The sequence below is a fragment of the Lissotriton helveticus genome, chromosome 7, assembly GCF_964261635.1.
Source record: "Lissotriton helveticus chromosome 7, aLisHel1.1, whole genome shotgun sequence".
Taxonomy (NCBI): domain Eukaryota; kingdom Metazoa; phylum Chordata; class Amphibia; order Caudata; family Salamandridae; genus Lissotriton; species Lissotriton helveticus.
In genome coordinates this window covers 1,296,825,081-1,296,848,979 of record NC_136068.1, presented here as the reverse complement: position 1 = coordinate 1,296,848,979, position 23,899 = coordinate 1,296,825,081, and the positions used below count along the sequence as shown (strand labels likewise).

General features: G+C 48.2%; 1 protein-coding gene across 3 annotated transcripts in view; it reads left to right on the top strand.

The window, feature by feature from the left end:
• Window positions 1-23,899, top strand: part of FBF1 (Fas binding factor 1) — a 596,028-nt gene that overhangs the window by 128,792 nt on the left and 443,337 nt on the right. For all 3 annotated transcript variants that reach the window (XM_078654557.1, XM_078654558.1, XM_078654559.1), the window contains 2 exons: window positions 364-477; window positions 15,257-15,407. In XM_078654557.1, the coding sequence (XP_078510683.1) occupies window positions 364-477; window positions 15,257-15,407 (265 nt within the window). The remainder of the gene's footprint in view (window positions 1-363; window positions 478-15,256; window positions 15,408-23,899) is intronic.

The following is a 23,899-nucleotide window of genomic DNA, read 5'->3' as shown; positions in this document are numbered from 1 at the left end:
TTGCAAGGAAAAACGATTCCTACATTTGATATTAAATCGGATAATTAAAATAGTATGTTTTTATGCTGGTTCAGACTGCTAAATATTAATGATTGTGAATATATAGTTTATACAGTGGCTAATATCTTGCGACCTTGTGATAACTTATTTTGGTCTCATGTGGGTGTTCAGTATTCATAGTGTTCTATCTTTTAATCATTTTCAATTCTTGCAACTACAAATAGCTATAAGCTGCAGACAGTCTTGAATGTGAGAAGAGGTTATGGTGACGGGGAACTTTTGAGTGTGGTGCTGTATTTAGTATTTGTGTGTCTGTGCTCATTCCATCTCTCTACTCTCAATGTTTGTGTCTTTGCCCCATAGAGTTTGATGACCCTTTGGCCGGTCTCTTATCTGATGAAGAGGACAATACTGTAAAAAAACGTCATGCAGTTACCACAGCAGTCTCTGAACGTGCACCAAGTACTGCAGTCAAGGGTGAGAAGGGCGATACTTGGGAGTAGGGGCAATATAGTGCTTTTTCCATATGATCAGTGTCCACTCCAGTGTGTAATATGATGAGTATGAGTCAATGGAGCAGTGTTCCTACCTATGAATGCAAACTGTTGGCTGCTGGAATATATGTGGATCCAGTCTAAAGATGAAGGCCACATCTAAGGAATTTTCTTGCAGTTGCTCACAGGATTAAACCTGTCCTCTGCATTTGGTCACTGGCATGTGACTGCAGCAAATCAATATGCACTCCCCTTCCTTAAAAAAAAATAATCTTGCAAGGGTAATATATCTATGAATCGATGTGAGACATGTCACCTTGGGCAAATGACGACTAGTGGTTATTGGTTTATTGTACTATTGGACGCCAGCCTTAATAATCAAGTACCCTCTTTAGCACTTGACTCTTTATGGTCATAAAGCAGAGCTAAATACCCCTCCCTAACTGCTTGTCCGGTTAGTTCTTTACTTCATAAAGGAGAAACATTTTAATATACATAAGAAAAATACATTGCGCATGTGAAGATTATCACCAAAAAACAGAACTCTCTAGCCAGAGAAAGATGACCCCAAATTCCATTATAGAGTTTATGCACTAATCAATATAGGTATTTAGCATGGTGTTGGACATCATTTGCTATTGAGTAGGAATGAGTACCTGAGCATGCTTGCACTTTTCGAACTTCAGCTTTAGCGTCCGTCCTTTCCCAAAGCTAGTGTAAAAACTACCAGTAGCTCAGATCTCATCTCATAAAATGTGCACTTCAAACTAGCATGGTCCCTCTTGCTGCTCTTCAAATCTTTTTCTTTATTTATTCTGCTGAGAGTTTGATTTACATGCTGATGCTGTAATTGTAATGGGCCTGAATGCACCTGTATGAACTACACCAGGCCCAAAGAGCGGCCCACAGACCCACTTCAGGCAAGTGCCCATCTAGGTTTGTGAGACAAAATGATAACTTGTAGACATGCAGGAACAATGTCTGGCTCCCACAGACTGGGCACAGTAGATGGAGTGCTACTCATCCACTGGTTAGTCACAGGGAGTAACAGCTGGTTTTGTTGTAGTTAACTCGAATATCTGTGGTGTTCAGCTGCCCAAAACATCTAAACAACCGTCAAAAGCAGAATATGTTCAACAATACTGGACTCAGCGTGACGTCCTCCAGCAAGATCACCGGAGGCAACTGGAAGGTCCACACAGCACAGATGGGTTCAGGAATGAAGGCGGCTTACCCTCCTCAGAAGTATGAGGTGAAAGGTCTTTCCGTGGGCCCCAGGTGATAGTCATTTGAGTTGATGATAAACTCAAGCAGCCTGCCTGACTGAGACCTCTTATCCTAGAATTGACATTGTTCCAAAATTACTCCCGTTGATTCTCTTTAATGACCTGAGTACTCACAGGCATGCAGCCTTGCTAAAAGGTGAAGTCCAGCATATTTTCCACAAGCACGTCTTTCCTTACACAGGACAAATCCAAGCAGCACTTTCTCTTAAATCCTGTATCCTGGCCTGTTCCTAGTCTGAAAGGTACATAGTGACAAGCTAATTCCTATCTCTGTACATTCTTCCACAGCTCCACCTTGAATGTCAACCAAACCCTGAAACAAGGGTCATATAAAGGGACCTGTTATGCATGGTCAGGTCTTACCAGTGTCAACATTTGCAACCTCTGCATGTGGGAGATTATTCCAGCCATAGAGGAGCATGCCCGCTGTATGAGAGGAAGTTAACATAACGTGTATTTGTAAAGCGCAACTCAATGGTACTCATTTTATCGACCTCACATAGATGAAAGGCTGAGTGGTCCCGCCGGGATTTGAACCTGTGACCATGAGGTCGAACACAGGCCCCTGCAATGGACACATTAGTCCACAGAGCCACAAGATAACTTATAAAGCGGACACTGCTCCTGGGCTGTGTCAAACTGGCCACGGTGAAATGTAGATCTGTCCAGATGCCGGTAATGTTCTTCAGAGGTGCAGATCTCAGCCCAAAGGGTGGGAGTGACTGATAGCCCTCTGGCAAAGGAACTACAACTTCTTCAAATACCTGATCTTTATTTATTTATTTTATTTTAAAGGTTTTATATAGCGCTGGCTAGACCCGGAGGTATCTGAGCGCTTTACATGAGCATCAGACCATAGTTACAAGTTAAATCGTTACAAAGGTTACACAGTTATTAGAGCATGGCAACATAGTTACTTGTAAGGTCAAGAGAAACAATAAGCACAAATACGTAAGGGGAAAAGGAGGCAAGGGGAAAGATTCAGGGGAGGGGGGAAGGAGCTGGGGAAGTAGACAGGTAATGAATTTGGGAAAGAGGAGGGGAGGGTGAAGGACATCGCATGGAAAGAGGAGGGAAAGGGCGACGGGGACACAAACCGGTAGACGAGTCAAAGCAACGTCCAAAGTCCAGTAAGCTGTGATCCCAGGGGAAGTGGTATCGCTCTCATTTTTTCCACCCACAAGAAAAACAGTACCCGAGCTTTTGGGGTTTGTGGGAGTAGGGAGGCTGGATGTAAACAAGCTGGCTCATGAGGGGCAGATAGCCAGTGTGCAAAATGGCCGCACTGCAGTGAGGCTCTTGCAGTTGGAGGCAATCAACCGCTTCACTTAGCCTCACATCAGCCTCTCATTTCACTCTGAACCCTGTTGGACAAGCTGCCCTCTACAATGTTTGTCTCAGTGAGCTGCACTAAGCATCAAACTGCCACCAGCGTGCAAGGGATTCCAAGGGGGCAGCCTAGTGGCTGTGATTTGTAAGTTTCACAACCCTTATTAGTACTGTGTTGGAGAGCCTGAACGACACCGTCACTAAGGTGCTGGGCGTCGCAGGGGCCATGGAGGGGAGTGCGAACAAAATGGCTGATGCGTGAGAAGCCTGCCAGACACTGTGAAGGGAGCTGGCGCTGCCAGCCCCAGGTACGCCGTCTAGCGGTGGTTTTGTGCTGGGCCACTGACCTGACAAGCCCCCAAGCATGACTGCAACATCAGTGTAGCAAGACGAACTGGCCGTGAAAACACTACCCGCCGTAAGGTACAGGCCCGCCCCCATATAATCAGCATTCTGCTGGGCTACACGGAGGACTGCCTGCCGGGCATGGTGCTGGGGCGCCCCGCAGAAATCAGGGTGATTACCGCCCCAACATTTCTCTGAGTGCGGCTGGCGGGACCTATGCTTGCCCCCCAACACCCGCTAGGTCATATGGACCCGAGATAGGCGAAGGGGTAAAGCGGTTTTGAGCCCCCACTCCAGGCACACCATGTTTAGACAACCCACGTAGACTGGGACGAATGTGTGCTCGAAGGACACAATGGAATAACATGGAATAACTGGAGTTCTGAAACCACAACACAGGGAGCGTTATTGTGGGCTCCTCCTATGAAGATACCGTCTGCATCACAAGTGGACCGCGTTTTGGAGCCACAAGGAAACTTTTTTGAAACCCGATCCCACTAAACGGCGTGTTTCATCACTATTGTTCAGATAGATTATTGCCTTTCCACGATAGTGTTCATATCGAAAGGAACTTATTCATATGGCCCCTTTAAAGTTTCTAAACCGACATGATCTCTCTGGTTCAAAACTGAGTGTCTGACCAGATTCTAGGGACTACTTTTACAATCTACTCTTCGTCCCGATGATAGTCCGATGGACAAATTTGCCACAGAAGACCGAAACGTCGACAAAATACATCTATTTCTCCAGTATTGGTTGACTTTTAGGAATTGTCTGTTTTTTTCAGATTCCTATCCTTCATTATGATTTGGAATAGATGTTGATGCCTGTGATCTGAAGGTTTTATAATTTGTATGTCCTCTATCATGGTGTTTTGTTGTATCTTAAAGTACCCCTCTAAATTTTGTTCATATTAAACTGTCTATTTTTTAGTAGAAGACATACCCGTGTCTGAGAACTATCTATTGTTGAATATACATGCCTTAAATAACTAGACTGATACTTTGATTGTTCAAAAGTCAGCCACCAGTTGGGTTTAGACCAATAAGTGATTATCTTGAATAGATTCGACTGAGAGTATCCAATGAAATCCCTTGATGGCACTTTTGCCCTCTATTAATATCCTATGAAGAGAGGCACCTAGAAAGAACGAGCCTAGTTTAAGTGACCGGGTGCCCGCTGTCTGCCCCGTTAGAGCCGCAGATCTGCCGCTGATGTCCCTGAAACCTCTTGGGTTCGGTGTGGACCCAATAAGCCCCCTCATGAATGCAAATTCTACCGACCTCTCTCCCTCATTAATTGTGACACCAACATCCTAACGAAACTTCTTGCCAACTGCCTCACCTTGTTGCTACCAGACCTGGTCTAATCAGACCAGTCTGGATTCATTACAGGCGCTCCACATCTCATAATCTACGCACCCGATATGCGTTAATTAAAGACCTGAATCCCACCAATGCCTGCCGCATCTGTCTTCCTGGGCCCTGCTAAAGCGATTGATTCCCTAGAATGGGACGACCTCTTCACAGTTCCCACTTGCATGGGGATGCCGCCAAGCCTCATCGTGGACTGGATTAGACTACTGTATACTGCCAAACTACTCACCTATGCATTACCAGTGTCAGCTCTCAGCCTTTGCCGATTGCCTGGGGTACCTGCCAGGGGTGCCCATTCTACCCGATGTTATTAGCCAAAGCTCTCAAACGGCTTGCAGCAAAACCTAGGCAACACTACAGTGAATACGCAATATGGTATTTCAATCGTCACATACTCCTATCTTTACACGCAGATGATATGGCGCTGTAAATACAGAGCCTAGAAACTCGCATCAACCCTGCGATGAGAACTAAAGGCCTCAATCAGGAAATATGTTTCATTGGGCCTACTTCTTGCAAAACGTAGAGTGGTCTACAGGTGGGGCAGAGGACGCGCACCCAAATTTAAAGAGTGGTTAAATGATCTTATATTTTGCCAGGAGCTGCTGGCAACATATGCGGAGATGATGCCACCTACGTCCAGGCCAAAAGACATTTGGGAACCCCTATGGGCATACTTGCTTGAGCAATCTACCGGGGAGAGACAGACAAGGAGAGAACTAGAGACTCGGTTACGGCACAGAAATGAAAATGTATAAAATGCGGGATATGGAGGAGATATTGAAGCAAAAGAACATATTGAGGGTGGCCCAGAACGTACGAACTGTGGTGGTTGTCTTAATAAGTGCAATTTAGTAGCAAGACTATGCTGCAGTCCGCAGCAATATACAATGATTATACTGTTTTGTGGATATCATGGCTTTTTCAAATGTATCAGGATTATGCTGTGTAGTGGATAGAACAGTAACCTATCCATGTTGGTGTATAGTTTTAAAATCAATAAAAAGCATTTTTTTTTAAACCCTGCGATGAAAGAATGTGTGCAATTTGAGATGCTATCAGGCATTAAGATAAACTGGGCAACTTCTCAGCTCTTCCTGCTCACTATTATGAAGCAATAATTTACACCGGATTACCCACTAGAGTGGTGCAATAATACCATTAAATATTGTAGCATTCATATTAACCGTGATACAGAATTGGTAATGTTTTTAAATTATGGTGTGGCACTGACCCAAATTACTGACCAGGTCACGCATTGGCTTGCCCTGCTGCCATCTCTGGCAGGACGTACCAGACTCATAAAAATGGTTCTACTGCGCTGCCTGCTATATCTTTTTATTATTATTCCTCTACAGCTTAATAAATCATTTTTACACACATTAAAGACACAGCTTAAACGACTGGTGTGGACTGGCAAATGGGTGGGAGTGACTTGGAACATGCTTATACTTTGTTCCACTTAAGTGGCTTTGAAGCACTGGATCCTGAATTGTATTACAAAAGTGCCCAAGCCACTTTGCATAATACTGGCATCCTCCCGTCACTCATATTGTACATGTGGCGATTGAGTTGGACAGTATCAGCCCCACTCCACTTACCTCACAGATTGGAAAGTCAAGTCACCCACCTCTAAGCCAAAACCTCCACAGCTGCCTGCACTGTCGAGGTCTGGTAGGGATTCTAGAAACGAAAGGCACATAGCATCATATACTCCCAGAAACTCTCCCTGCGTTACTACCCTTGATAGCGACGCACAAACCTAAAGCTTGGTCACAACTTCCCACAGTGGAGCGATCTCTACCAGAACAGGACATCCCTCATGCTTGCAGAGTTTAACAGCCTGCCCACCACCTGTCCCTTAGATTCATTCCTCTGTTTCCAACTAAGGGATTTTTGCAGGCTTTTTGACCCTAGGTTCCATTCCGAACCAACACTACCAGCACTGGACACCCTACTCACTACCACTACCACTTAACATTTGATTTCATTTTTATACCGGGCGACACCAATCAATCAATCAATCAATCAGTCATATCATTTGTAAAGCGCACTACTCACCCGTGAGGGTCTCAAGGCTCTGGGGTGGGGAATGCTGCTACTGCTCGAAAAGCCAAGTCTTGAGGAGTTTTATGAAGGTCAGCAGGTCTTGGGTCTGCTGTAGGTGGATGGGGAGGGTGTTCCAGATCTTGGCGGCGAGGTGGGAAAACGATCTACCGCCTGAGGTCGCTCTTCGGAAGCGGGGGACTGTAGCGAGGGCGAGGTCGGCAGAGCGGAGCTGGCGGGTGGGGGTGTAGAAGCTGAGTCATCTGTTGAGGTACGTTGGTCCGGTGTTGTGGAGTGCCTTGTGTGCGTGGGTGAGGAGCTTGAAGGTTATCCTCTTGTTGACCGGGAGCCAGTGCAGGTCTCTCAGGTGGGGTGTGATGTGGCTGCGGTGAGGGATGTTGAGGATCAGGCGTGCAGAGGCATTCTGGATGCGTTGGAGCAGCCTCAGGAGTTTTGCCAAGGCTCCTGCGTAGAGGACGTTTCCATAGCCCAACCTGCTGCTGACAAGGGCCTGGGTGACTGTTCTTCTCGTTTCAGTGGGGATCCACTTGCAGATCCTACGGAGCATGCGGAGGGTGTTGAAGCAGGAGGTGGAGACGGCGTTGACCTGTTTAGTCATGGAGAGGGTGGAGTCGAGGTTGACTCCTAGGTTGCGTGCATGGTCGGTGGGTGTTGGAGCGGTTCCCAGTGCGGTCGGCCACCAGGGGTCATACCAGGCCGAAGGGTTGGATCCGAGGATGAGGACCTCCATCTTGTCCGAGTTCAGCTTCAGTCGGCTGTTCCTCATCCATTCAGCAATGGCCTTCATTCCTTCGTGAAGGTTGGTTTTGGCGGTGTGGGAGTCCTTGGTGAGGGAGAGTATCAGCTGGGTGTCATTGGCATAGGAGAGGATGTTGAGGTTGTGCCGACATGCGACGTGGGCGAGTGGTGCCATGTAGATGTTAAACAGGGTTGGGCTGAGGGATGAACCCTGGGTTACGCCACAGATGATCTTGGTGGCTTCAGAGCGGTAGGGGGGAAGGCGGACGCTCTGTGTTCTGCCGGAGAGGAAGGAGGTGGTCCAGTCCAGGCCCTTCTCTTGGATCCCAGCGTTGTGGAGGCGTGTTCGTAGTGTGTGGTGACAGACCGCGTCGAAGGCGGCTGACAGGTCCAGGAGAATGAGGGCCGCCGTTTCTTCGTTGTCCAGCAGGGACTTGATGTCATCGGTGGCGGCGATGAGGGCAGTCTCGGTGCTGTGGTTGCTGCGTAATCCGGACTGGGAAGGGTCCAGGATGTTGTTCTCCTCGAGGTAGCGGGTCAGTTGTTCGTTGACTGTCTTCTCAATAACCTTTGCCGGGAACGGGAGCAGGGAGATGGGCCGAAAGTTCTTGAGGTCCTTGGGGTCCGCCTTGGGTTTCTTGAGTAAGGCGTTGATCTCTGCGTGCTTCCAGCTCTCCAGGAAGGTTGCGGTCTCGAAGGAGGTGTTGATGACTTTCCGGAGATTGGGTGCGATGGATGTGCTGGCTTTTTGAAGATGTGGTGTGGGCATGGATCTGACGGAGATCCGGAGTGGATGGTGTTCGTGATCTTGATGGTGTCATCGTCGTTGATGTTGGTCCAGTAGAGCAGGCGGTTGGTGCGGATGGTGGTCCTGGGTGCGGAGGTCTCAGTGGTTGTCGGGGCGGTCGTGGCGTTGAAACTGGCATGGATGTCTGTGACCTTGCGGTGGAAGAAGGTGGCCAGCGAGTCGCACAGGTCTTGTGAGGGTGGGACGTTGTTGGTGTTGGAGGGCCTCCCTGAAAGAGAGTGCTCGACGAGAGCAGAATGGAGGCTGAAACAGGGGTGGAAATGCCCCCTAGGTTTTTGAGGTTTTGTTGCACCCAAACAAGCATGATGTCCTCTAGTAGCAGGCTGAGGATCATATATTTAAAATTTTGATATCTGACATATTAACACTCCGAAAACATTGAACTGTTTTTGTCTTCGTGCAAATTCCTGCTGCTTCTGATGTGGAGAACCAGAGGCGAACTTTCTACCTCTGGCATGGCCCTGCCGGAGGAGGTCAACCTATTGTACTGATGTAAGTATTACATTGAAACAGATGCTTGCCCGTGATGTCCCTCTGTAACCCAAGGTGGTTCTGCCTGACTGGACAGAGCAAATCGCCACAACCCATAAGAAAAGCTCCATGAAAAACACCTGGTGCTAGCGTTGCTGCTAGCCCAACGACTAGTCGATTGTTACTGGGGAAGGGGCTTCTGCTCAAAATGTAAACAATGGCTATAAGCAATGATTTACTATAATGAACAATTTGAATCGTACTCACAAATCCTCCCCCACATCACGATCCATAGATACATGGAACCCATTTAAATCATTCCTCACACAATATCAGGAGGAAGGCGAAGAGACACTTGGGGTACTGGCCTGACAGCTTCATTCTAAAGAGACCTTGAGAAACATGGACAATGGCTATCCATAACTATCAGGGAGGATGATGGCAGAGGAACAAACAAGGGGCGCCCCAGGGCAACCTCTTGTCTGCAGCGGGTTAGTTGATGTGAAGTGATCCGCCTCACGGAGGCAGGGCCTATTAAGGGATACTGATATAGGCCGGCATACCCACTGCCCTCATATTTTAGGACTACGCTAGCTGTGTGAATTGATGCCTTGCTGAGCCTTAGTTTGTTATTTTTAAATATGATGTTGTTTACATTGTATGAAAACAATAAAGAAAGAAATAAATCATTTTATAAAAGCAGTAAGCAGAGACCTGGGCTGCACCGGCACACAGCGAAAGCCACTGTTTTGAAAGGTAAACATGTGTGGAGTCCGGTGGACTTCGACCTTTGCTGAGCTAGACATAGTGAAACAGGGCTGGTTGGTGGGAGGTTGTTTTACATTGCAACAATGATGAACATGTGTGGATGACATCGAGATGGAGAAAGAGTTAAGACAATTTTTAAAATATAGACTTAATCAAAATGTGTGCATGCACTTCGTCTGTCTGTAGAGTCAATATGGAAAAGAGGGCCTCGTGTACTAAGAGACCGGTATTAGAAAGTGGTCACAAATTGCGCACTGACCTTTTGTGACCTGTCCTTGATTTTAGGATGCAACATATGTAGTAATAAGTCTCATTGAGAAATGTCCAAATAAAGGGGTCTTAAACGACCTGACTAACGAATATTATTTGGCAGATCGCTATTGGTGACCAGTTGGGATTGGCTACATAGCAGAGAGTGTGGCCTGAAAGGAACAGCAGCCTACCATCTCTTTGTTTGCGTTCCCAAACATCAAACTTTTTTTAAGCAGCCCATATTCCTTAAAGGCACCCTTGAAGCTTTAAAAAAAAAGAAAAAAAACAAAAAAAAGTTGTCAGTTTGGGAAAAGTTTTCGTGGGCACAGCAGTGGTCCTCTAGACCACAGCCTACTCCCCCAAAATCACCCACCACCTTTTACAAATTTAAATCTATTACCACCCTGTTCTTGAAGTTCAGTAACTCATTGCAGGGTTGACTCCTCTGCCCTGGGGGAGGAGCGTCGCCCCACTACTTTTAAGCAGTGCGAGAAAGAAGAAACCTAAAATGATAATAACTTAGAGTTATTATCATTTTATGTTTCCTGCCTCTCTGCGGGTGGGCGGTTAGGGCTGCTCTGCTCTCGTGGCAGGGCAATGGATGAGTGGTTTGCCCACTCCCTAAGTGCTTAATGACAGTTTGTTCGGCCCTCTCGGGCCGGCTAAACCAGTCATGCACACTTTCCCGTTCTCTCAGGCTCCCATTCCCCTGTCGAACCAGAACTCTCAAAACCAATCACAATGGTTTGCAGCGTTGTGATTGGTCTGGGCAGCCTGGCTGTACTTCCTGTCCCTGTCTGACGAGGAAAGAAGACGCGGGGCGCGGCAAGGTAAGTGTTTTTTTAATATATATTTTTTTAATTAGCCCTCTGCCCCCCGCGTACTGCGTCTCCACCCCACCCCACCTCCCCCACCCGACCCCACCCCACCTCCCCCACCCGCCCCACCACCTGCAAACCATGCCTGCCGGCCACTGCTCATCAGTGGTTGCAACCCCAATTGTGGTTGAAAACCATTGATACTTACCGTACAAAATGACAATTAGGAGGGGATATCCCTTTCACACTCCATCGTTATTGTGATTCAGTAGGGTTCTCTAAACTCATTTTGTCAGTGGGAAAGATTTTCCTGACTCTCAAAATTAGTTGAATGCATTCCTAAAAGCATTTAAGTCCTTGCAGCAGGGCTTTCCAAACTGTGTGTCCCGACACAGTACTGTGTCGCCTGCAAGTGGTGGGTGTGTCGCAGGATGACAGGGCACTTAGCACATAACTGCTGCTAAAATTAAGAGGCATTCCTTTTTGAGGCAGACTCCGAGACACTGCTCTATGGGGGCAGACGATTCACAACAAAGCCCCATTAACATGTAAATGGTCTTTTAAAGACCTGCGAAGTACTCCGGTGCATATGTTCACAGCATAAAGCATGTGAGTTAAGGAGCTGAGGAGATGAGAGGACTTTATATTGGGTGAGGAGGTGGATTAAGGATTAGTATGATATTGAAAATATTTCCTTGAAAATGTGAGGGCAGCCTGTGTGTTCTGGATATTGAGTTGTCCAGTAAGAGTAGAGGAATAGTGTGGTCTGTTACGATCCAAGATGAAGTCACCAAATACAATATGGGGCGGATGAGAGGGGGCTGTTATAAAGTTGGAATGCAGGTCCTTGAGGAAGGTGCCATGTCAGTGGTGAAGGACTAAAATGTGAATTTGGCGGGGTGTTTATTTACCTACAAATGCACTTGAGGGGTGCTTGTCGGGTCTCAGAAGAGGGTGGGTGAGTGAACGAGTTTTGAAGAGGAGAATTTGGAGTCGAAGTAGTCTATGATATAGATATGTGCCCTGTAAGCTGGGGTGAGGTGACAGGCAGAGGGAGGGAGACAGACGGAGATAGAGGGAGGAAGACAGAGAGAGAGGGAGGCAGAGGGAGACAGAAGGAGGGAGGGAGACTGATAAAGTGATACAGACAGAGGGAGAAGGGCGATAGAGGGATGGAGACAGAGGGAGACAGATAGAGGGAGATAGAGGGAGGGAAAGGGAGGGAGACAGAGAGAGAGTGAGTCAGACAAGAGGTAGGAAGACAGAGGCAGAGGGAGGGAGACAGAGGGAGAAAGAGAGAGAGAGGAAGGGAGACAGAGAGAGGTAGACCGGGAGAAAGAGAGGAAGACAGACAGAAAGAGGGAGACAGACTGAGTGAGTGAGACAGAGGGAGGGAGAGGGAGGGAGAGAGATAGAGAGAGGAAGGGAGACAGCGGGAGAGTGAGAGAGACAGAGAGGGAGGGAGACAGAGTCAGACAGAAATAGAGACAGACAGAGACCAGGACAGACAGAGACAAATGGAGGCAGAGACAGAGACAGGGACAGGGGCAGACAGGCAGAGACAGACGGAGAAGGAGACAGAGAGAGGGAGACAGGGACAGACAGACAGGGACAGACAGACAGATAGAGGCAGAGACTGAGACAGAGAGGGAGAGGGAGAGGGAGACAGAGGGAGAGAGAAAGAGGGAGACAGAGGGTGACAGAGGGAAGGAAAGGGAGGGAGACAGAGCGGGAGGGAGACAGAGAGGGAGGGAGGGAGGCAGTGGAGACAGTCAGGGAGAGACAGAGGGAAGGAGAGGGAGATAGACAGAGGGAGGGAGACAGAGAGAGACAGAGAGAGTGGGAGACTGAGGAAGGGAGAGAGGGAGATAGAGGGTGACAGAGGGAGGGAAAGGCAGGGAGACAGAGAGAGAGGGAGACAGAGAGGGAGGGTAACAGAGAGGAAGGTAGACAGGGAGAGAGGGAGGAAGACAGAGGAGGAGGGAGGCATAGGGAGACAGTCAGGGAGAGACAGAGGGAAGGAGAGGTAGAGACAGAGGGAGGGAGACAGAGAGAGACAGAGATAGCGGGAGACAGACGGAGGGAGGCAGACAGAGGGAGACAGAGAGAGAGAGAGAGAGAGAGACAGAGGGAGGGAGAGGGAGGCAGACAGACAAAGGGAGGGAGACAGAGGAACAGAGACTGAGGGACGGAAACAGAGGGAGACCGAGAGCAGGAGACAGAGAGGCAGAGACAGGGAGCGGGAGACAGAGAGAGATGGAGAGAGGGAGGGAGACAGACAGAGGGAGGAGGGCAACAGAGGGAGGGAGGGAGAGAGACAGAGAGGGGAGACAGGGAGAGAGAGAGAGAGAGAAAGAGAGAGAGAGAGAGAGACAGAGAGAGACAGAGAGAGACAGAGAGAGACAGAGTGAGTGAGAACCCCCTGAACTCCCCTTAGGTGTTTCGGGCTCGGTACGCTACGCTCGCTGGCTACACTGCCTTACTGTGTCCCAAAATGTTGCATCTCCAAAAAGTGTGTCCCCAACATAAAAAGTTTGGAAAGCTGTGCCTTGCAGTGTTGAGAATCGGATGGTTTGCGACTGCAAAATGACTTTATGTATCAGACCCTTAGTCTAGGAACTGGCAGAAAAGGAGGGCTTTGAGCTGCTTATGGAAGATCGAGAGAGGTATTATTCCATGATAGAGAGGCAGAGTCCAAGGTGTCGTGGGTGCTTCTTGAGAGGGATTGTTTTTGTTGTTGTAAATATTTAGAATTTAGGAGGGTTTTCTTCATGGCTGTATGCACAAGACACGGAACCTTTAAGTGATTTTGGTTGTGATGGATAGCCATTTCAGATTTCAAAGTATTGGGATGAGGTGGTCATAGCTACCTGGAGAAGGAATCGGTCTCGCATCTGAGTTAAGAACAGATCTGAGTGGGGCACTTGATGCTTGTGAGGGCTCCTACAAAAATTAAGTTTTTGAGGTCCAAGGAAGTTCTCTCGCATCCTGGTTTGGACTTGGCATGTACAGCATCATAGGTTGCCCCTAGCTTCAATCTTTGAAGATTTTAAATAGAATTGAATTTAATCTGTGTCTTGATTTAAGGTTGCAGCTGAGGTTTTTTCTAGGTTTATGCTTTTAATGGTTCTGCGTATAGATTAAATAAGGTCGAAGCTAGAATTGAGGCCCGAGGAACACCACAGAGCACTTTGATGGCAGTGTAGGTGGCAGTGTAGACACACCTTACACTTGACCACAACCTACACATGCACGTGCCACCCTTCATGCATGCCCATACATGATAAAGGTAATGGGCCACAGTTCAAGAAAACTGAATGACACTTTCACATGGAGGATACCACTAGACATCTCCCCCAGCAGGTTCCATGCAAAACAGGTAAAAAGGCCATCCTGCATATAAAATTACACTACTATCACCGTCATTTTCTGGGGAGCTAGGGCAGCAGCCATTGTCTGAAAGAGGGGTGCTTTCCATGGCTATGCAGGGAATTTTCTGCCCCAACAAGAAGAGCCGTAACTTGCTGTAATATTAAGGAAGATACCTTTGGGGTCATGTGAGCAATTAACAAAAAATATGATGTGCCAATGAACGAATTGTCCTTACTTCCTTGCTTTGTGCTACTTTGCTTTGTAAAGGAAAAATGTGCTGTGTTGTATTTTCTGTTGTTTCTAGTGGTCTGTCAAGTACCACTTGCTGACAAGGCTGTTTCATGTTACAGACTCGGCATCTTGCTCTCAACTTGAAGGTAGTGAAAAAATGCCTTCAGTGGTTCTGTGGCTTTGTCTCACGTTGCTTAACTCTGTCAGACCGTGCTTGGTTTGTTTTTGTTAGGGGTTATGTCTTCCTGAACAGCCATGATGTAGCAAAATACGTTTCTACACTTCAGCTTTTGCTGTTCATCCTCGTAGGAGTAGTGTGAGAATCCCCAGCTCAGTGTCCGGGGTAGACAGGACCTGCCATTCTGACAATGGAGCGTGCTGAAGATGACGCTGCAGTGCTAGCCCGTGGCGTAACGCAAAATGATGCCACCCCCCGCCCCCCGGCAGAATATGAAGAGGGCCCCATACTCTCCTGTATCTCACATATATTCATTGTCCTAGGATCGAATGGGGACCCCCTGAATTGTCTGTGGGCCCTTGAAGGGTTGGGCCACCCCCTGGGCTGCAGGGGCTTGGAATACCCCCCTGATGCTAGCGTTGCTCAGAAGTTTGATATCCGGGTATTGAGAAGGTAAGAAGGGATCTACTCCCTAGGCTGAAAAGAAGTGACATGGAGCTGCTAAGAGGATCTTGAGGGCCTTCCACCAAAATCTGATGTTCTGGAATGAACTGCAGCTGCAGTTTGTCTGGCACATCATAATATTATTTTAGAACTAATGGGAGAAACCAGGCGTAGAGGGAGGTCACATCCTCAGGACTTGCCTGCAGCTTTGAGGGGCCTGATTTTTAATAGTGGAGTCTGTTCAGTTTCATATCAGTAATCTCCTTGCTTGTTTCACAGAGACACCTGTGACCCCTGCCACAAAACCTATCGCTGCCCCTCGCAAGAAGGATGAGCTCACTTTTGAAGATGATTCTGATGACCTCATGGATGCCCTGGGGTTCGGAGACAGTCCTGTGGTCCAGCGGAAGGAGCAGAAGAATGGAGAGAGGTGAGGAGTTATATTTGAAGTGGTAGGTGTGAGAGTGTACTGGAAAAGGTTAATATATAAAAATGTTAGAAATCATATGCTGGATATTGGGTAAAAATGAACTGAACTTGAATGAGCAGCAGTAAAGCACTGGCCCCGTTCTGTATCCACTGGAATCAAGCAGCAGCAAATGGCTGAAAGCCATGGACCTCTCATTCCAGAACAGAGAGCAAGCATCAGCATAAAATGTGCTACCAATAAACCTCTGCCCAGTCGTAGTCCCTCTCCGCAGGCTGAATTCTGCTGCGATAGTATAGTGCCACAAAGTGGACAAGAGGCCACATTGTTGCCCTATACAACAAGCTTTGGAAAAGCCAATAGGTCTCGCCTATGGGCAAGCCATTCGCTTTGGCACTCGGGTGGGTATCAAAAGGGCGGGTGAGAGTTTAATGGGAGGGCAGGTGGGTAACGAGGCAGTTAAAAAAAAAAGCGCGGCCTGCTTTAATAGCGTTTATTTAATTTGTTTGTGCTTCTGGGAAGAGTTGAAGAAATACAGGAAGGAGGGTGTTAAGGGGAGAAGAAACAGGGACCAGAGAGAAGAAGATCCAGGATCGAGTCTAGGGGAAGGTAAAATAACAAAAAAAGTGGTATAATACAGCCAACGTTGACCACATCATAGCAGTGGCTGAGGAGTACTTATCACATTTATTTATTCTGTGCTGGATCCATGCGCCAGGAACTGACGCGTGGCGAGGGCTTGCCGTTCAGAAGGCAGCAATAAAGAGTGACAGCGTTTCAAGCAAATGGTAAGTAATGGACTGGTTCCAAGCCCCTTAAAGAACACAATAGTCTCGCTAGCGAGAGTGCATGTGCATGCTTATGCAGGCGAGACTTAAAACACTAAGGCAAAAATAAGCCATCCTAATAAAACTAGCTAGCCGGGGGTGAAAGGGTAGCACAATACTCCAGGATAAGGGAACGTCCTAGCATCCAGTTAACACATCACAGTATGCTCGGTTATCCAATAACGTTCTCTGGTATGCCTGAGGAATCACCTTCGAGTCGCCACCAAGGCACATGTCCTTAAAAAAGAACTGGGGTACTAATCTAGTTAGATATCACGGCGTGTGACATCACGGCGCGCGATATCACAGTTCACAACATCACAGCGCACAATATCACGGCGCATGACATCACACATGGCATCACAGGAATTGACATCATAGAAGGTGGCATCACAAGCCACAACTTTACAGGAAGTGGCATCACAAGAAGTGACATCAGATGTAAAGCCCTCACATATATGTTTAGCAGGTCTATCGTGTACGTTTGAGTGCATTGCGAGGCTAGTAGCACAGTGAGCTACGGAAGATGATATGTGACTTCTACACCTTGTAATCCCCAGTTTTATGTAACACATCCTGTACATTCATTTACAAACTTATGTAATGTATTGTACATGTAATATGTGTGTGTTGATGTAAAGCACTCTAAAACCCTGCATTGGGATGAGTAGGGCTATACAAGAAAAATAGTGGTACTTAAATTATTTCAATGCCTCCTCAGGTGTAGTAAGCCCTATAAAAATGCAATTTGCTATGTGTAAATACTGGAAAAGACCAAAACATCTGACATTCTTACAGTGAACAGGGACTGAACAAAGTGAAAACAAAGTGAAAAGCTGCCCTTCTTAAGTATGTGTGAAGTGCTAATCTTTGTTTCCTCTCTGCTTCATTCGGATCTAGGTTTGAGGCTCCTGACTGCTCCCAGCCAAGAGACTTGAACAAAAGGAGGCCTGATAACCCCTCAAATTCGGCCTTTCTTATGGGCCCAGCAGGAATCTTAAATAAGAAAGCCCCACATGCAGGCGCTGCTGGAAGTGTCCGTGTGTTTAGAAATTACATCAGTACTAGTTCAGCACATTATTCAGTGGGGCCCAAATACTTGGCAGAGTGGATGGCGTTCACCTTGTGAAAATAGTGGGTGGACGCTGTCCACCATTGTGTACTCCCGACTCGTTCCCTGGTCACCACTCTGGGAACTTGGAAGAGAAATTGCTGTTAGCAGCAACACTGATATCCCTCCCATCGTGGACCAAAGTTCAGAACTTTTATAAAGAGTTCCTTTACAACCGACCTTGCTACCACAAACACTTGCCACTAATAGCTCCCTCGTTGGGTGTGAGGAGGTACCCAAGTGCACGAATTGCACATGCCGTGTTTCTTTGCATTGAAGCAGAAAGTTTGTGCCTCTAGTGACCAAAGAATTGGACTGATCCGAACACTTTACAGGAGGGAACAGTATTACCTGCAGCTTCATTTAGATCTTAAAAGACAACTGCCTTAATGGCTCTGGTATTCTGTAGTAACTTGCTCACGCTATTGTACTGTAAACATAACTTTATTAATTCATGTGAGGAAACCGGCTTTTTGTAGGTTTACCCCCCCCCCCACACACAACCTTTTGCACCTATTTTTGACTGCTATGTACTGGTGTAATGACTTTGAAATGCCTTGAGCCCTGCTAAAATGGTGTATGTTTAATTGGCTCGCCCCCAGTTGGCATCGCCTAACTTACTTGTAAGTCCCCAGTATATGGTACGAGGGGTATCCAGGGCATTGAAGTTAGAGTGTCCCCCATGTACTGCAGCACTTGCTGTGCCACCTTAAGTAAGACTAGGTAAAACATGGCTTCCAGTCTGCCACTGCAGACTGGAAGAGTAGTTTGGAACTGCTATCTCGACTTTACCATTTAAAGTGATGTATGTAAATCTCCCCATTGCAGGCCTGATGAGCTCTAAGACAAGGTGCTGTATGTTAAAAAGTGGAACTTGTACTTTTACATGTTCCAGCAGTAAAAACCCTAAATCATAGTTTTTTTATTTTTATATAATTTGTTTTTATTGTGATGAAAAGGCATACATCGGAGTAAACCACAACTTAAGTCATCCTCGGTCCGAGGATCTGGACATTACTCAGAAAGAACACAGCCATTCAGCCCACATCCCGGGGGCCGGGCGGCAGTATGAGAACAAACGTATGGACTCCGTAGCCATGGTGAAGCGTATGTGTATGCCGTTGGAACAGCACGTTGAAAATACATCATCACGATTTGAGATTGTGAACGAATAAAAAACTTCAATGTAATATAAAAACAGCAAAAACAGTCCCCCCATAAACTTGGCATCAATAAGAATACAGGCGTACATAGTCCGTTCAGCTCAACAGGGTCCAACCGGGCACAGGCGTCAAAGTCAGAAACAGATCCGTTTGGGAATCAGAGCAAATCACAACGATTACAGAGATTATACGTGCGTTACCAGCAGGACACTACTCCATGACAGTCCCCCCATCCCCGCTCCCACCGCCCCCTCCCCCGGACTCCGACCCCTCCGGGGTAAACAGTTCAGCACTGGTGGCGTCCGAATCGCTACCCGAATTCTCCACAGCACACATCACTCTCCACGCAAGCAGGTCCTCTTGCAACTTCTCATCCCTGCGTGTGTGTTGCATATGTGTTTCCTCTGCCAAGGACCATTCCCTGACGTCTCTAAGCCAGAGTGACATCTCAGGGGCTCTACAACCTATCCAAGTGATAGCCACCCTGCGCCTCACTAAGACCAGGAGCAGCTGCAACATCTTATAGGATAAGTTTCTCTTTTTAGGCTTGGGGACCAGGGCCACCAAGATTGAAGAGGGGCCAAGTTGATCCGGAGATCCGTGACATTCCGAATATGCTCTACCACCTGTCGCCAGAAGTCCGCGACTGGCGGGCACTCCCAGGCCAGATGTAGAAATCCTGCTCCATCCAGTCCACACCTAGGGCAGTTATCTCGTCTGTCGTCAGAGATACGGCGTAGGGAGACCGGGGTCATATAGGTGCGATGCACAAAGTTGAAATGAATGAGTTTGAACCTCGCATTACACAACACCTTATGGGTCAAAGCACCGATTCGTTTGCGCTGTCCAGGCTCCAGGGCAACACCGAGGTCTGCCTCCCAGGCCACCCAGGCCGGAGAGACCGGTGGGGTCGAGTCCCGCCGCACGGCTGAATACAGCAATGTGATCAGCCGCCATCCTCTACCACAGGAAAGGAGGACGTTGAGGGTGTGGGACATCGGAGGCGCCTCTGGGAACTGTGGCCAGGTCACCCGCGCCATCTCCTGGAGTCCCCTATAATGGAGGTATTGCCCCTCCGTCAGTCCAAAGGCCTCCGTAGCCCGTTCAAAGGACACAAGGAGTCATCCGGATACAGGTCCGCCAAGGACTCGCAGCCACCCTCCCTCCAATTCCGGAAGGACGTATGGTCTTCCATTAGCACCACAGGCGCCAGAATCCACACCAGCAATTCCCTATGAAAAGGGGCCCACTTCAAGATTCTCTCTACGAACCTCTGCCAAATCCCCGTTGCATGCCGTACTACATAAGGCAGGGACTCATCTGCTCCCCTCCCTTGCATTAGTGACACCTGGAGAGTTCTCTCATCCGCCCTACCCGCCAGAAGGCTCAGTTCCCAATTCGCTATGCCGGCGAACCAACGCGCAGCTGGTTGAAGCTGCGCCACATAGTAATACAGGTCAAATCTCGGAGCTTCCAGACCTCCCTCCTCCCAACTCCGGACAATAGTGTGCAGAGCGACTCTGCTGCGCTTACCCGCCCAGAGTAACGATATAAGTAATGAGTTAAGCGTGCGGGACAGGCCCGGGGGAATCAGGCACAAAGAGTTCTGCAGGACGTATAGCAGACGTGGCAGCATTACCATTTTGGCCACCGCCAATCGTCCCATGAGGAAAAACGGAAGCGTGTTCCAGAACGCCACGGACTGCTGAAGGGCGCCCACCACCCGTCCGACGTTACGGGCCAATAGCTGGTCATCCGACAATGCCACCTGAATGCCCAGATACTGAAAGGCCTCCAGCTCCCATCTCAATCCCAGTTGCGGGAGGTCCATCCTCCGGTCGGCACCATAACCCGCCAAGGGAGATATGAGGGACTTCCCGAGATTTATCCGCAGACCCGAGGCTGCGCCAAAGCGATCCAATAGTCGTAGTAAAAACGGGAGCGACTCACACGGGGACGTTAAATAAAACAGAGCATCATCCGCATACAGGGAGATCACATTCACGGTATCACCTACTTTGATCCCCCACTGTGCCATTTCCGTCCGCACCAAGACTGCCAAAGGCTCAATTGCCAAGACAAAGAGCAGCGGCGAGAGGGGGCACCCCTGCCTCGTGCCTCTGCCCAAAGGCCAGTCCTCTGAACGCGCCGCTCCGAGCCTAACCCTGGCTCGAGGTACCCCATATAGGATCCGGATCCATTCGCAAAAGATGGGGCCCAGTCCCACCCGACGAAGCACCTCCAACAGATACCCCCAGCTCACCGCGTCGAATGCCTTGGCCAGTTCTATGGACACTAGGACCTGAGGGTCCTCCCTATCCCGGACCTCATGCAGAATATGGTTCAAGCGTCTGAGGTTCATCACGGAGTTGCGGTCCGGAATGAATCCTTACTAATCATGATGCACCAAGTGCGCCATGTGAGGCGCCAGACGGGTGGCCAAGACCTTGGTGAAGATTTTTACGTCCGTATTAATGAGAGTAATGGGCCGGTACGCCGCAGGGTCGCAGCTGTCCCCCCCCTGGCTTGAGAATCATGCATACCTCACCCTGATTCATAGTAGGCGGGAGGGCGCCACATTCCAGCACCTCACACTAAACCTGCAGGAGCCAGGGGTTCAGGGTTTCCTCAAACGCCTGATAAAATTCCGGCACAAACCCATCGGATACCCATCACTTCCGGGGCCTTGGCCCTCGGTAGACTAGCCAGCGCCACCCTGACCTCACGAAGCGACAAGGCCGCCTCCAACTTCTCCACGGCCTCCTCCGATAGGGTCTGAAGAGTCAATCCCGAAGGTAAGACTGAGAAGCGGACTCCGTCACCGAAGGGTCCGCAGCATATACCGCCTGCAAATGGGCCTGGAGGACCCCGAGGATACTCGCCTCCGAGTGCACCAGGTCCCCCGCAGGATTGCGCAAGGCAACGATTCGCTCCGGGGCGAACTCCCTCTTAAGGATCCAGGCTAGCAACCTCCCCGACTTGTCCCCTTCTCGATGGAGGCGCTGACGGTACTGGCCTAAAGTGTATTTGTCCAGTCTGGTCAATATGTCATGGACCTCCTCCCGGGCCGGCCTCTCCGACTCCAAGTCCGAGTCATCGGGGTCCGAAATAGTCTGACAACTCTGTAGGCGAGCCTCCGCCTCACTTAGGTCCCGGAGTAACTGCTTCCGCACTCCATAAGTCAGGCCCATACACGCGCCGCACATCACCGCTTTCATAGCATCCCATTTAACCGAGTAGGACATGTCAACTCCTCCCCAGTTCAAATCCAAATAGTCAGTAAGGGCCGTCGCCGTATGGGCTTTCCCCACTTGGTCCTGCAAGAGATCCATCGGCATCCTCCAGGTCCGAGCTAAATCATAATTTTTACTGTGGAAAGGCTAGAAGCTCCATTGGCAAGCACAGAGTTACAGGCTGGCACTCCAGCCCTGCGAACTTATGAATGGTGCTACTGAGGTTGGTACTGTTTGGTATCAAAAGAATAAGGGCATTAAATCCAATTTAATGGTTACATCGAATTTAATGTCACTAGTGGGCAAAGGGCAAATTTAGAAGTTGCCACTTTAGTTGCCCATGGTCTCCAGTTGTTGTTTACTGATGTACATGGGGCTTGTCCTGCAGAGAGCTTTCTGCCCTCCTGGGGAGACGTGCTAACGACTCCCAGGAAAGGACACAGCAGGGGCTTGAATGGGATAGAGGTGTTACCTCACCCCTGCCGGAAAGCCACACGAGTGTTAGCCTGAAAGGCAAAGTTCAGGGGAGAAGCCGCCACTTAAGCGCAACTGGGTAACTCTTGGGAGCAGCGCTGCTCTATTGTTTAGGCAGACAGGCTGGCACTGGGAGCAACGAAAGGAGAAGCCAGTTGTCAAATTGTTTTTACCAGGGGCAGGTAGTCCCTTGGTAGCCACACCTCTGGGGAGGGGCTAGGTAGCTCTGAGTATCGAGAGGGGGAATCCCTGAAATCCTGAGCAAAACACCCTTTCCTCAACCTTTCCAACGAAGAGATGGATTGTGTGAAATCTTTTGGGGCAGACATGGAAATTATCACAATATCTGCAGACAAATGTGTCACAACGGTGATCTTAGATTCCTACACAAACCAGGAAGAATGCCTCTGACAACTGAGTGACACAAAATACCGTAGGACCCTACATAGGTACCCTACTCCCAGAGAATCATTAGCGCTTTGGTAGGAAAATGAAGAGATACAGAATGAATCACAAGAAGTGAGGCAGAATTTTTAATTAACGCCCACCCAAAGATGCCCTACTTTTACATCTTACCAAAGATTCACGAACCCAGACAACCGCCCCCAGGAAGACCCATTGTCTCAGGGATCGGGTCTCTCCTTGAGCCTCTCTCCCACTTTGTTGATTGGTTCCTCAGATGTGGGTGACATGCCTTTGTACCTACAAGATACTAAACAGTTCTCACTTTCCTTACTGACTTTCAGTTTGATCCTTACATACACTACTTGGTGTCTTATGATGTTAACATTCTGTAAGAACATTCTGGAAAAGGACACCCTACAAACAGTTAAAGCATTGTTGAAATTAAGGGAATGAGACGATTTTACCCCCCACCTCCTTTGTCATGGATTGTGCGTCCATAGCTATGAAGGATAACTCTTTCTTGTTCCAAGACGAACTCAACTGGCAGGTGACTATCACTTTTATGGAGAGTACATTTACGCCAAGCATTCCTAATGTCTGCATGCACAATTTTGAGATCACCCACATCTATCCAGCTGACAATCCCTTCCAGACGAACCTCAAACTATGAAATAGATACATAGATGATATTTTAGTCATCTGGTAGGGCCATACCACAATGCTGAATACCTTTTCTCAGTGGCTCGATACCAGGAACAACAATCTCAGATTCACCTGCGAATACAGCAAGGATTCGCTATTCTTAGACCTGTTATTATATCCTAAGGATGGTGGTATCTTCTCAGAATTGTGGCAGAAACCCATGGCTTGAATATTCTCATTATTTTTTAACAGTTTCCTCCCACATGTGCTTCAAAACAACCTTCCAGTGATACAGTTCCTCAGAATCAGGATAAACTGTACAGAACTGGAAAAGTTCAAAAGACACACAGTGGAACTGAGTAACAGTCTTGCACAGAGACTGTATCCACAGAATCTCATCGGTAAAGCGGCAAAAAGAGCCAGAAATAATCATGGAGAGGCTCTTCTGGAAACACCCCCCAAACGCACTTCAGATAGAATGGTATGCGTTAGCTCATTGTCATCTGACCGATACCGTAAAAAAGGCCATTAATAAAAACTGGCACATTCTCAATACCAGTGAAGGCAAATTTGAAAGTCCTTTGTTTGCCTTTAAACGGAGCAAAAGCATTAGAGACAGGATTACCCACACCAGACTACT